Source organism: Xenopus tropicalis, chromosome 4, assembly GCF_000004195.4.
Source record: "Xenopus tropicalis strain Nigerian chromosome 4, UCB_Xtro_10.0, whole genome shotgun sequence".
Lineage (NCBI taxonomy): Eukaryota > Metazoa > Chordata > Amphibia > Anura > Pipidae > Xenopus > Xenopus tropicalis.
The window spans coordinates 2,233,310-2,247,581 of record NC_030680.2 but is presented as its reverse complement, the minus strand read 5'-3'; the positions used below and the strand labels follow the sequence as shown (position 1 = coordinate 2,247,581).

General features: G+C 50.9%; 1 protein-coding gene across 10 annotated transcripts in view; it reads left to right on the top strand.

The window, feature by feature from the left end:
* Positions 1-14,272, top strand: part of plekha7 (pleckstrin homology domain containing A7) — a 92,336-nt gene that overhangs the window by 42,657 nt on the left and 35,407 nt on the right. For 9 of the 10 annotated variants that reach the window (XM_031900352.1, XM_031900351.1, XM_031900358.1 and 6 more), the window contains one exon: positions 12,848-12,931. In XM_031900352.1, the coding sequence (XP_031756212.1) occupies positions 12,848-12,931 (84 nt within the window). Of the gene's footprint in view, positions 1-266; positions 355-12,847; positions 12,932-14,272 lie in introns of those variants that run through there. The other variant, XM_031900357.1, reaches the window with a different exon arrangement.

Genomic DNA, 14,272 nt, shown 5'->3' with positions numbered 1-14,272 from the left:
TTTGGGAACAATGATCTGCTGTTTATCTCCGGTTCTGTTGGGTTACATCACAAGTCAAGCCTCTAGAGCGTATTTACTCTCCTGGGGCACCGAATACCAAGTCCAGATGCTCATTTAGATCCATGCCGCCATTTTCATTGGTTCTTTGGCTCATCCTCATACTCAAGGATGCTCTAACCAGTGCTAATATATCCATATTTTGGGTGCTTTTCCATTGGCTGAGAGAAAACACCTGCTTGGCCCAATACCCGATACCACCATAGGACTCGCCACTTGTGGTCGCAGCGCGATGGTGGGAATTCAGCTGGAAAGCCGCAAGTTGAAGATCCCCCCTCCAAAGAACAGGAGCTCCAGGTACGGAAGCCCACGGGGGTCACTTGCAAGTGGGTCACGGTTGTGCCAATGGGGCAGGGCCGCTTGGATGTTCTGGGCACTCAGGGTAAATGGGTTTGGCTCATTTTGTTGCTTGATGTTCTGAGGACTTTGCACCCATAGTAACAGTCATTATGGACGGCCATTGACCCTTATTATGAGACTTATAAGGAGGTGCCAGTCGCCTCCCCAGTAATGATTCTAGCTTGCGGCCAGGCTTTCTGTAATTAGTGTAATTACCGGAGAAGTCACTGCGCTGCCCAAGAACTGGAATGTCACTTGTCACTCCCTTCTACATTATATACCTTAATGATTATACCTTAAATGCTTCATCTACTAATTGCTTCCTTGCTTTATTCATATTCTATTTATGCACTTGGCCTGCTGGAGAGCTACATACCTGCCCCATATACCTGCCCCATATACCTACCCCATACACCTAATATATACATCTGCCCCATATACCTGCTCCATATACCTTCTCTATACATCTGCCCTATATACCTGCCCCATGTACCTGCCCCATATACCTGTTCCATATATCTGCCCTATATACCTACTGTATACATCTGTCCCAAACACCTACTCTATATACCGACCCCATATTCATGTTCCATATATCTGCCCCATATACTATACCCGCCACTGTAGGGCATCACACTGCCCCTGGGTGCCACTGTAGGGCATCACACAGCCCCTGGGTGCCACTGTAGGGGATCACACAGACCCTCTGTGCCACTGTAGGGCATCACACAGCCCCTGGGTGCCACTGTAGGGCATCACACAGACCCTGGGTGCCACTGTAGGGCATCACACAGACACTGGGTGCCACTGTAGGGCATCACACAGCCCCTGGGTGCCACTGTAGGGCATCACACAGACCCTCTGTGCCACTGTAGGGCATCACACAGCCCCTGGGTGCCACTGTAGGGCATCACACAGACCCTCTGTGCCACTGTAGGGCATCACACAGACCCTCTGTGCCACTGTAGGGCATCACACAGCCCCTGGGTGCCACTGTAGGGCATCACACAGACCCTGGGTGCCACTGTAGGGCATCACACAGACCCTGGGTGCCACTGTAGGGCATCACACAGACCCTCTGTGCCACTGTAGGGCATCACACAGACCCTGGGTGCCACTGTAGGGCATCACACAGACACTGGGTGCCATTGTAGGGCATCACACAGCCCCTCTGTGCCACTGTAGGGCATCACACAGCCCCTCTGTGCCACTGTAGGGCATCACACAGACACTGGGTGCCATTGTAGGGCATCACACAGACCCTCTGTGCCACTGTAGGGCATCACACAGCCCCTCTGTGCCACTGTAGGGCATCACACAGACCCTGGGTGCCACTGTAGGGCATCACACAGACCCTCTGTGCCACTGTAGGGCATCACACAGACCCTGGGTGCCACTGTAGGGCATCCCACATCCCCTCTGTGCCACTGTAGGGCATCACACAGACCCTGGGTGCCACTGTAGGGCATCACACAGACCCTGGGTGCCACTGTAGGGCATCACACAGACCCTGGGTGCCACTGTAGGGCATCACACAGACCCTCTGTGCCACTGTAGGGCATCACACATCCCCTCTGTGCCACTGTAGGGCATCACACAGACCCTGGGTGCCACTGTAGGGCATCACACAGACCCTGGGTGCCACTGTAGGGCATCACACAGACCCTGGGTGCCACTGTAGGGCATCACACAGACCCTGGGTGCCACTGTTGGGCATCACACAGACCCTGGGTGCCACTGTTGGGCATCACACAGACCCTGGGTGCCAACGTAACTCCATACTCTGCCACGCGCAGCCCAGAATTATGGGTTGGTAATGGGAAGAAGCCGATAGACAAACACGGTTCCAGATCTGTGTGTGACATTGTTCCATCCCGCGCCGCATGTAGCTGCACATTTAATGAATGGCGCCGTGTATCCGAGTCGGTTTTCCTGTCTAACAGGTTCTCTGCTGTGTGGCACAAATACCTGCTGCCAACTGCTCCTTGGCACTGCCCACTCTGGCCCGAGGCACCGACTCCTACTGCATTTAGCCTTAGCTTCCCCTTTATATTATATCAGCAGTTTTAACTCCCCCCCCGGAATCAATTGGGGGTGAATCATGGGGCCCCAGACTAATGTTAGCAGGGCCCTACAACCCACCTATTAGTCCATTGGCCACCTGGGCAATGTTAGCAGGGCCCTACCACTCACCTATTAGTTAATTGGCCACGTGGGCAATGTTAGCAGGGCCCTACCACCCACCTATAAGTTCATTGGCCACGTGGGCAATGTTAGCAGGGCCCTACCACCCACCTATAAGTTCATTGGCCATGTGGGCAATGTTAGCAGGGCCCTACCACCCACCTATTAGTCCATTGGCCACCTGGGCAATGTTAGCAGGGCCCTACCACCCACCTATAAGTTCATTGGCCACGTGGGCAATGTTAGCAGGGCCCTACAACCCACCTATTAGTCCATTGGCCACCTGGGCTATGTTAGCAGGGCCCTACAACCCACCTATTAGTCCATTGGCCACCTGGGCAATGTTAGCAGGGCCCTACCACCCACCTATTTGTTCATTGGCCACGTGGGCAATGTTAGCAGGGCCCTACCACCCACTTATTAGTTCATTGGCCACCTGGGCCAATGGCCCTGGCAATAATAGAATGGAGCCCTTATGATAAAGAAATTACCCGTGGATATATGGCCGCTCAGCCGTACCCCGAAACCCACGCATCTCTTACGGCCCCTGATAATGGCCCTGGGGTTGGCACAACTTGGAACTTCTCCTTTTACTTCCCCTTTAACTTTCAGTATAACAAAGAGAGTGATATTCTGAGACAATTTGCAATTGGTCTTCATTTTTTATTATTTGTGGTTTGTCAGTCATTTAGCTTTTTGTTCAGCAGCTGCCAGTTTGGAATTGTAGCACCTATCTGGTTGCTAGGGTCTGAATTCCCCCAGCAACCAGGCAGTTGTGATCTCCTTCCCTCTTGGAGAAATAGTAACCCCACCCGCCCAACTGCCCCCAGACTCCAGTATGGAATTGGGCCAATTAGCGCACTCAGAAATGGTGATGTGATAGTTGTTGTCATGATGCAATTTATAAGAATATAATATAATCATTTTATCCCTTTCAGTATCTTCTTTCGTTTCTGTTTGTTGAGAGGTTTTATTGGTAACAAATCCCCTCGGCATGACGCTCGGCGCCATTGTCACACAGGAAGGGGCCCCCGCCGAGCGCCACGTCTCCCCGCGCTGCTCATTTCCATTTAAATTGGAGGCTTTTTGTTGCTCAAACAATTAGGCCTCACTTAGTGACGATAAACAAAATGCCGAACGTGTCACCGAGGGTTTTACAGACATTCACCTTCACTTGTCTCCGCTCCTCTGCGTCGCATTTACTGCGCCATCAAATTAATCCTATAAACATTGTGATGGGGACTGCGCCCATAGCCGGGAATAAAGGCAACACAAACATGGCGACCATCAAGGGAACGTCTGGCGCAGCATCTGCTCCGACTGCAAATGCTAATGTTATATCCAGGGAGGGATTAAAGGGGAACTTGCACCCTCTCCCTACTATATCTGCTATCCCACTGCCCCAGTCCCTTCCCAGAGGCTATTATCCCCCCACTGCTACTATAGGCACCATCTCTCCCTACTATACCTGCTATCCCACAGCCCCAGTCCCTTCCCAGAGGCTATTATCCCCCCACTGCTACTATAGGCACCATCTCTCCCTACTATACCTGCTATCCCACAGCCCCAGTCCCTTCCCAGAGGCTATTATCCCCCCACTGCTACTATAGGCACCATCTCTCCCTACTATACCTGCTATCCCACAGCCCCAGTCCCTTCCCAGAGGCTATTATCCCCCCACTGCTACTATAGGCACCATCTCTCCCTACTATACATGCTATCCCACAGCCCCAGTCCCTTCCCAGAGGCTATTATCCCCCCACTGCTACTATAGGCACCATCTCTCCCTACTATACCTGCTATCCCACAGCCCCAGTCCCTTCCCAGAGGCTATTATCCCCCCACTGCTACTATAGGCACCATCTCTCCCTACTATACATGCTATCCCACAGCCCCAGTCCCTTCCCAGAGGCTATTATCCCCCCACTGCTACTATAGGCACCATCTCTCCCTACTATACCTGCTATCCCACAGCCCCAGTCCCTTCCCAGGGGCAATTATCCCACTGCTACTATAGGCACCATCTCTCCCTACTATACCTGCTATCCCACAGCCCCAGTCCCTTCCCAGAGGCTATTAATGCACAGGGGGGTTATTAGATCCCATGTAGTATTATGACAGTTGCAATAAACCTGATCCCTTCACATAGAAAGAAAGGTGACAGTTATGAGCCGGAACCTGAGTTGCTGTTATGTTGTTACAATGTTACACGTCAGTTACTAAGTGAAATAAATGGGTTATATAATGTGCTGATAATAATGTGCGGCACAGACAGGGAATTTTAATGAGGAGCTTCTGTAATGAAATTGTCTGCTTAACCATTTCAGGAATAGAACATACAGAAATCAAAGGGGTTGTTCACCATTGAGTTATCTTTTAGTATGATGTAGAAAGGGATATTTTGAGACAATATGCAATTGGTCTTAACCAAACGTTACTCAGCTGTTGCCGGACTACAAATCCCAGAATAATATAACATATAATGAAGGGTGAGGCATGCTGGGAGCTGTAGTCCAGCAACATCAGGGTTGGATTCTTAAAGCAATATTGCCCAATAAAACTTTCCCAGCTCTCTAGGGCCCGCATTGGCAGAAATGCAAAAGAATCCCCCAATGAGAATCCCAGCTGATGTGAGTAAATCCGGCTCCCTGTTCTCTGTTCCTGCAATTGGAGTTGGGAGCAATAAGCACAGTTTCCCAGCACTGAACAAGTCTGTCCCTTTATCCCCATGTCTGATTCCTGTGCCATATAATGACGGGAAAATGCCATCATTATCTCTATATGTAAGGTACCAGCAAGGGGCCCGACACAGGGAATCAGCATTCTCATTGGTCACTTCTCCTGCATCTATAATGAAGGGAAAATGCCATCATTATCTCTATATGTAAGGTACCAGCAAGGGGCCTGACACAGGGAATCAGCATTCTCATTGGTCACTTCTTCTGCATCTATAATGAAGTTTTGGGCCAGTAGAATTCTCATTGGGGAATTGGTTTCCATGTGTAATTACATTTTCATCAACTTCTATAGAGAACTAGGGGGGCAGTGGGGCAGCTTTACTATAAGGATATATGTGAGTGGCTCAGTGTGTTTATATCAGGCCATAGCCAGGGATTATGGGGCAGGGAATAAATATATAAGTATATATATATTTATATAAATATGGCAAGGGAATGAGTGGGCCGGTGCCTGACAATGGGCACAACCAGCGCCGCAGTCTTTTCATATTTCAGGCTGATTTATGGAGCTCGTTGCTACTTTATGACTCCGATAGATGAAAGTTCTGCCAAATGAGTTCTTTATGAGCCTGTGTTTCCAGCTCCATAATGAGGCGCTCTCCCCGGGGCCATTCATCTCTATGTTTTGTTCATTTGCTCAACCCGCAATTATCCTCAGGCTATAATGCAGCCGCACTGTTGGTTTTGTGGGGATCCTGGAATAGGGCCCCCATATGGCACGTCAGTGGGTATGTATTGGGGTACAGCAGCTATCTGTGCCTTGGGGGGTTATGTAATAAAAAGCATTAAAGTTTGCCCAGGAGCAGCAATCCATAGCAACCAATCAGCCGGCAGAACCCGGAATCCAGGGGTATGGGAGATAGCTCTCAGTACAGGTTGCCCCAGGGACTGGTCCGATTGCCATCTTGGGGTCAGGAAGGAATTTTTTCCCCTCTGCGGCAATTTATAGAGGCTTCAGATGGGGTTTTTAGCCTTCCTCTGGGTCAACTAGTAGTTAGGCAGGTTATATAGGCATTATGGTTGAACGTGATGGACGTATGTCTTTTTTCAACCTAGCTTACTATGTTACTGGGCACCTGTTTAAAAGCAAACATCTTATTGGTTGCTATGGGTTACTGCTCCTGGGCAAACTTAGTGCATTTTATTACTTAGGGGAGGATTGTGTTTATTGGGGTCACAGAGGCTCTATATTGGGGTCCTGTAGCCATCTGGGCTTTATGGTTATGGGACTGGTTAAACAGTTTGCAAATATAAAGAATATTGAAAACATAGATGTAGTGCTATTCTGTGAGTGATTATGGGGGTGCCTTTATTGCGTCCCCCACAAATACACCTCAGTTCTGTTGCAGTAGAACGTTCTGCGCAGAAATAGAAAGAAGAAGATGAAGGCTGAGCCGGCGATTTATTGATGACAATTGTGACAGTTTATTGGGGCAGTTGTGACCTTTTTAGGACATTTGCAGTTTGGGGGGGGGCTCTTTGTTTGAGATGGGGATCAATACTCTGGGCCAGGGAATTACATGGCGGTTCTGCTACAGTAAGTGATGGGACGCGTATTGCTGGGGGAGCTGTCATAAAGATTAGTAACCCCCCCTTCCTCCATAAATCATCGGCGCCGCACTCACGGCACAACAACCCATAAATCAGGCGCTTCATTCGCCGGCGCTGGCAGAGCGGCCAAACACACACAGGAGAAAGGGCAAAAATTGTACAAAACAAATGGCGGGTTTGTTCCGAATCAATGAAAAAGGTGGCTAGAGGTTCTGGGGGGGTCGACGGGCCTCTGGCGGCGACCCAAAAGCCTCTGCTCATTGTTCTGGTTCTAGGATTTTTTTTAACAGGTTTGGACTGAACCAGAGGGCACAATGGGGCCCTTGTATAAGGATTCTGGGTAATATTAGGGTCGCACTGTGTCCCTTGTGAGTTGGTATTTGCCAATTATGTTGGAATTCTGGGAAAGGTTGTTGTATTGGAGCTTAGAAACAAGGTGAGTTGAGTATAAATGTATTTAAAATTCTGAGCTGTCAATCATACATCACCTGCCCCGCCTCCATTACTTTCATTTTCCATTCAGCACTTCCTTGGTGTCATTGCATTCATGTATCCTGTACATGGGCATCGAGCGCCAGATTATGGAGCATAAAGAACATTTTGCGATGATGCAAAGCGTGTCTTAATAATAGTGTTTCCAAAATGGCGGCCGCCTACTCGCTGTGACTGTTACCTCTAGGACTGGGGGAAACAAGACTGATATCCTTTATGCAGTGTAAGTAAAGTTTCTTTTGCTCCAGCAACATGATATAAAAGCATTTGGGATTATTTCCCCTTTAATTGTGTGTCCCGTGTAGGAGGCGGAGTCAGAAAGTATCAGCTTTTGTTTTTTTTGTGGTTTGCGGCTTTTTTAATCGCTTTTGAGAAAAGAATGTGAGGAATGGAAATCCTTGCAGAGAAACAAAGGCCGGGGCGCAAGGCATTCTGGGAGTATTGGGCTTGGCTTGTGTTGGGTCTGTGTGTGATGTCACAGGCTGTGCGCACCCCCAGGCACACACAGTAAGGATCAGCGGCTCAACCAGAGCCACACAGTGACCGTTGCCTTGATTTTTCAGAATATATGTGTGTGTATATTTATATATATATATATATATATAGTTCCCTTGTGTGCCCAGTGCTGTGTATATATATATATATATATCTGTGGCCTTGTTGTTGCCCCTAGGGGCCCCGCATGGGTCTATAAAGGGCAAATTCCCTGAAGCTGCTGCCATTATTTAGATTTTGAGAAATTAATGATCATTTTAATACAACAGGAAGGATTTTGTGTCTGTGTTAAACTGGGTTACATTTCCCACGGCGCCGGGTTCTGTCAGTACCGTGATGGGGCAACTTCACTATAAATAGACCCCACGCTGTGTAATGTGTCAGCGCCACTCACCTGAACAACTTGTGTTGGGCCCACATTGCAGCTACGGTAATTGTGCCTTTTATATCATCATACAGGCCAGTCCCTATGCACTCAGGCTGCTCCCTACTCAGAGAGGGGGAATGAGTGATACATTGGGGGTGGGGAGGAAAGGGGATCTCACCATCAGCATAGGAAGGGGCTCCTTACTGTAAGGGCAGTCAGGTTATGGGGTTCCCTACCCAGAGAGGGGGAATGAGTGATACATTGGGGGTGGGGAGGAAAGGGGATCTCACCATCAGCATAGGAAGGGGTTCCTTACTGTAAGGGCAGTCAGGTTATGGGATTCCCTACCCAGAGAGGGGGAATGAGTGATACAGTGGGGGTGGGGAGGAAAGGGGATCTCACCATCAGCATAGGAAGGGGTTCCTTACTGTAAGGGCAGTCAGGTTATGGGGTTCCCTACCAAGAGAGGGGGAATGAGTGATACATTGGGGGTGGGGGGGAAAGGGGATCTCACCATCAGCATAGGAAGGGGCTCCTTACTATAAGGGCAGTCAGGTTATGGGGTTCCCTACCCAGAGAGGGGAATGAGTGATTCATTGGGGGTGGGGAGGAAAGGGGATCTCACCATCAGCATAGGAAGGGGTACCTTACTGTAAGGGCAGTCAGGTTATGGGGTTCCCTACCCAGAGAGGGGGAATGAGTGATACATTGGGGGTGGGGAGGAAAGGGGATCTCACCATCAGCATAGGAAGGGGTTCCTTACTGTAAGGGCAGTCAGGTTATGGGGTTCCCTACCCAGAGAGGGGGAATGAGTGATACATTGGGGGTGGGGAGGAAAGGGGATCTCACCATCAGCATAGGAAGGGGTTCCTTACTGTAAGGGCAGTCAGGTTATGGGGTTCCCTACCAAGAGAGGGGGAATGAGTGATTCATTGGGGGTGGGGAGGAAAGGGGATCTCACCATCAGCATAGGAAGGGGTACCTTACTGTAAGGGCAGTCAGGTTATGGGGTTCCCTACCCAGAGAGGGGGAATGAGTGATACATTGGGGGTGGGGAGGAAAGGGGATCTCACCATCAGCATAGGAAGGGGTTCCTTACTGTAAGGGCAGTCAGGTTATGGGGTTCCCTACCAAGATTATTAGAAATTTCCTGCAGGTCTCCAATGAGGGCGGTGCAGCTGGAGGGCCCCAGGAATAGAATTGAATGGCCCCCATCAGGCTGCTGGTCACTATGTGTAACATCGCTGCTTTATAATAATCTAGTGCCCAGGCCGGGCTCCTTACTTCCCCCTTGTGGCAACTGGCCCACAAGGGGCACTCGTAAGACGTAGGCTACTGCATGGCGATGCCCGGGCCCCGCTGGCACAGTCCCTAGGGGACAATATGGAGACTGGGTGCAGTACCTGTTGCCGTAGTGACTGCGTGACAGGTCGGGGGCCACACACAGCTGCCGCCTGTTTATATTGCCTGGGGATAGTGTCACGGAATCCAGACTGGGGGGATTACTGGGAATATGGGGGGGGGGAACGCGCGCATTACGGGGATTAACGCTCTGTGTGTTCAGCTGCTCGCGGCGTCTTCCTTCCACTCCCCGTTCTGCCTCAGCTCCCAGCAGCCCCATCATGTTATCTCTCATAATCTGTGTGTGTGGGGGGCCTCACTCCTCATTGGCTTAGATTGTAGCCACTCAGAGATTGTCCTGGTGGGGCAGGAAGTCTTTGGGTAGTGAGTGGGACTAGAACACTCAGGGGGAGTGGCAGGGAGTCTGTAACTCAAGCAGTGGGTGGGACTAGAACACTCAGGGGGAGGGGCAGGGAGTCTGTAACTCAAGCAGTGGGTGGGACTGGAACACTCAGGGGGAGGGGCAGGGAGTCTGTGACTCAAGCAGTGGGTGGGACTAGAACACTCAGGGGGAGGGGCAGGGAGTCTGTTACTCAAGCAGTGGGTGGGACTAGAACACTCAGGGGGAGGGGCAGGGAGTCTGTAACTCAAGCAGTGGGTGGGACTAGAACACTGATGGCAGCTTACAGGGGGAGGGGCAGGGAGTCTGTAACTCAAGCAGTGGGTGGGACTAGAACACTGTGATGGCAGCTTACAGGGGGAGGGGCATCCAACAGTGGGTGGGACTAGAACACTCTGATGACAGCTTACAGAGGGAGGGGCATCCAACAGTGGGTGGGACTAGAACACTCTGGCGGCTTACAGGGGGAGGGGCAGGGAGTCTGTAACTCAACAGTGGGTGGGACTAGAACACTGTGATGGCAGCTTACAGGGGGAGGGGCATCCAACAGTGGGTGGGACTAGAACACTCTGATGACAGCTTACAGAGGGAGGGGCATCCAACAGTGGGTGTGACTAGTACCTTGCACTTTAGGACAATTCTCCTAAAACTGTAATTTCCTTTAATAATAACTATCTTTTCCCACGTTTATTGCCCAGAGGAGACAAGCTGCTCCCACCCTAAAGCTTCCCCCCGTCTCCCTTCCAAGACCCCACTTCCCAGTCACATGGTTGTTGGAGCGAGGCATCTGATTTGCCTCTGGGCCGGGGCTTTTCCCACACACATTCCTCCCATGGATAAGACCCATAAACCCAATTAATGAGCATTAATGAGGCTGCTTGTGAGCCCAGGGAGACGCACAAAGCCACGTGGGGGCCAATCAGTGAGGCCATCACATTGTACCTCATGTGAAAAGTATTTTGTGCCGGTGCCAGTGAGAGGGGGCACTGCCAAGCCATTAGCCCAAGCGGCAGGAATGTGGCTCTTTGTTTGACTCCCTGTGTGTGTACTTAGGGTGCTGGGAGGTAAGTCCTCCTTGCGCTTCACTGCACGTCACTTATTTGTCACCCCCCCTGCAGAATGGTACGAGCCCGACGCTTCTCTACGTAATGTCTGGGTATAGACAATAACCCCACAAGGCTGCCGATTGCACGAGGTTGTGTTGGATCTTTCCCATACACAGACATACCGGGCCCAGTTTTATAAAGGAGTACTTCACCCTTAATTAAACATTTAATATGTTATAGAATGCCCAGTTCTAAGCAACTTTTCAGTTGGTCTTCATTATTTTTTATTGTTTTTGAGTTATTTGCCTTCTTCTTCTGCCTCATTGCAGATTTCAAATGGGGGTCACTGACATGAAAGATTACAGGCCGTGCCCCCAACCTGCCAAATACTACTGGCATCTTGTGGGCATTTTCACTTAATATCCCGACCGTCCACAGTATTACTTGCATACTTCCTGAATGTTCAGTCCATACTCCCTAATCCTTTTGGGTACATTGCAAGTCTTCCTTCCCTACTTCCTGTTCCATTTGGGTACTTCCTGAGCCTTCCTTCCCTACTTCCTGTTCCATTTGGGTACTTCCACTTCCTGTGCTTTCCTTTCCTACTTCCTGTTCCATTTGGGTACTTCCTGAGCCTTCCTTCCCTACTTCCTGTTCCATTTGGGTACTTCCACTTCCTGAGCTTTCCTTTCCTACTTCCTGTTCCATGTGGGTACTTCCACTTCCTGAGCTTTCCTTCCCTACTTCCTGTTCCATTTGGGTGCTTCCTGAGCCTTCCTTCCCTACTTCCTGTTCCATTTGGGTGCTTCCTGAGCCTTCCTTCCCTACTCCCTGTTCCATTTGGGTACTTCCTGAGCCTTCCTTCCCTACTTCCTGTTCCATGTGGGTACTTCCACTTCCTGAGCTTTCCTTCCCTACTTCCTGTTCCATGTGGGTACTTCCACTTCCTGAGCTTTCCTTTCCTACTTCCTGTTCCATGTGGGTACTTCCACTTCCTGAGCTTTCCTTCCCTACTTCCTGTTCCATGTGGGTACTTCCACTTCCTGAGCTTTCCTTTCCTACTTCCTGTTCCATGTGGGTACTTCCACTTTCTGAGCCTTCCTTCCCTACTTCCTGGTCCATTTGGGTACTTCCTGAGCCTTCCTTCCCTACTTCCTGAACCTTCCATTTGTGTATTTCCTGAGCCTTCCTTCCTTACTTCCTGGTCCATTTGGGTACTTCCTGAGCCTTCCTTCCATACTTCCTGGTCCATTTGGGTACTTCCTGAGACTTCCTTCCGTACTTCCTGGTCCATTTGGGTACTTCCTGAACCTTCCTTACTTCCTGCCCTGAGTACCTGAGATTTGGAGCAGCAGCTTTCTGCCCTTCAGCCCCCACACCTTTCTGCCCCCCTGGGTGGCGACATTGAGCACAAACTGATTTCAGCGTAGGAAGAGTAATGAGTAGGAATATTTCCCACATCACTTCATAAATTGCTAATGAATTGTACTGTATGTTCGTTATATTGCTTATGGTGGGCCTGGCATTCCTTGGGGGGGGGGGTATTTAGTGGGATTTGTAGTTCATTAGGAGAGCCACAGGATTAAAGGGAAAGTTCACCTGCAATAGGGCACTAAGGGGGGGGGGTGTAGCAGCAGGAACGCATGGGGCTCGCATTGTTCCCCTGAATAAGAACGGGGGGGGGGGGGGGGGGGGGCTGTAACATTGCGCTCAGAGGGTCCCTGTATTGTGCCCCATTCCTGGGGATTCTGTGCATAATAATTACCATTTCTGGGCACTTACCTCATTCCCTGACTGTGACTCCCATAGACTGACCCTCCTCTCCTTCTCTCTACAGCCACAACCAGAGGGCCACCACCTACCAGCACCCCGTGACGGGCGAGATCTCCCCAGAAAACTTTGATTTTGATTTACGAGACGGGTAAGTCCGGGGGGGGGGGAGGGGTGTCTCTAAGCTCCGTCTTGCCCCTCTGTGCGCTGATTCACTATCCAAGCAGATGGCCCCCAGGCACAATGGGCAGAGCTTGGGGCCCCCAGGCACAATGGGCAGAGCCCGGGGCCCCCAGGCACAATGGGCAGAGCTTGGGGCCCCCAGGCACAATGGGCAGAACCCGGGGCCCCCAGACACAATGGGCAGAACCCGGGGCCCCCAGGCACAATGGGCAGAACCCGGGGACCCCAGGCACAATGGGCAGAGACCGGGACCCCCAGGCACCCTGTATAACACGGGCATCAGGGAATGGAACAGAGATGATACGTCCCTGTTTGAGCCTAATGATGGCACCATTGGGAGACAGAGATCTGACGCGCCCATTAGGGGTCTGTATAATGTAGGGGTTCACCTCATGTTGGGGCGCAGTACAGAGGAAGAGCTTTCATGCTGCGCCACACAGGCCCCCGGCCGCCGCTGCCCGACATCAATAATGATTTGGATTTAAAGAAAATGCTGCTAAATTGCACCCGGTGTGCGAGGAACCGACGGGGGGAGATCTTGTCTGTACCCAGAAGCTCATTAACTAATGTGTGTCTGCCGCTAACGATCTCTTCCTCGTTAATCTGCCACATGGCTAATACCTTGTCCGACTGGCAGAGCAGCAGCTAATTATACAGATTATATTAATATATAATGGATTCGCAGTGCGTCGCGCCGGGGCCCAACATTCCCCCTTCAGCTCAGGCATCAAATGGAATCTCTGCTCTGGGCCCCCCCCTGCGCACTTCCATCCCAGGGTCACCCCACGCACCCAGTGTCACTTAAACTGCAGGGGGCCCATTGCACTTACATCCCAGGGTCACCCCACGCATTATAGGGGCACCCAGTGGCACTTAAACTACAGGGGGGCCCAGTGTACTTATATCCCAGGGTCACCCCACGCATTATAGGGGCACCCAGTGGCACTTAAACTACAGGGGGGCCCATTGCACTTACATCCCAGGGTCACCCCACGCATTATAGGGGCACCCAGTGGCACTTAAACTACAGGGGGGCCCAGTGTACTTACATCCCAAGGTCACCCCACTCATTATAGGGGCACCCAGTGGCACTTAAACTACAGGGGGGCCCAGTGTACTTACATCCCAGGGTCACCCCACTCATTATAGGGGCACCCAGTGGCACTTAAACTACAGGGGGGCCCAGTGCACTTACATCCCAGGGTCACCCCACTCATTATAGGGGCACCCAGTGGCACTTAAACTGCAGGGGGCCCATTGCACTTACATCCCAGGGTTACCCCACGCATTATAGGGGCACCCAGTGGCA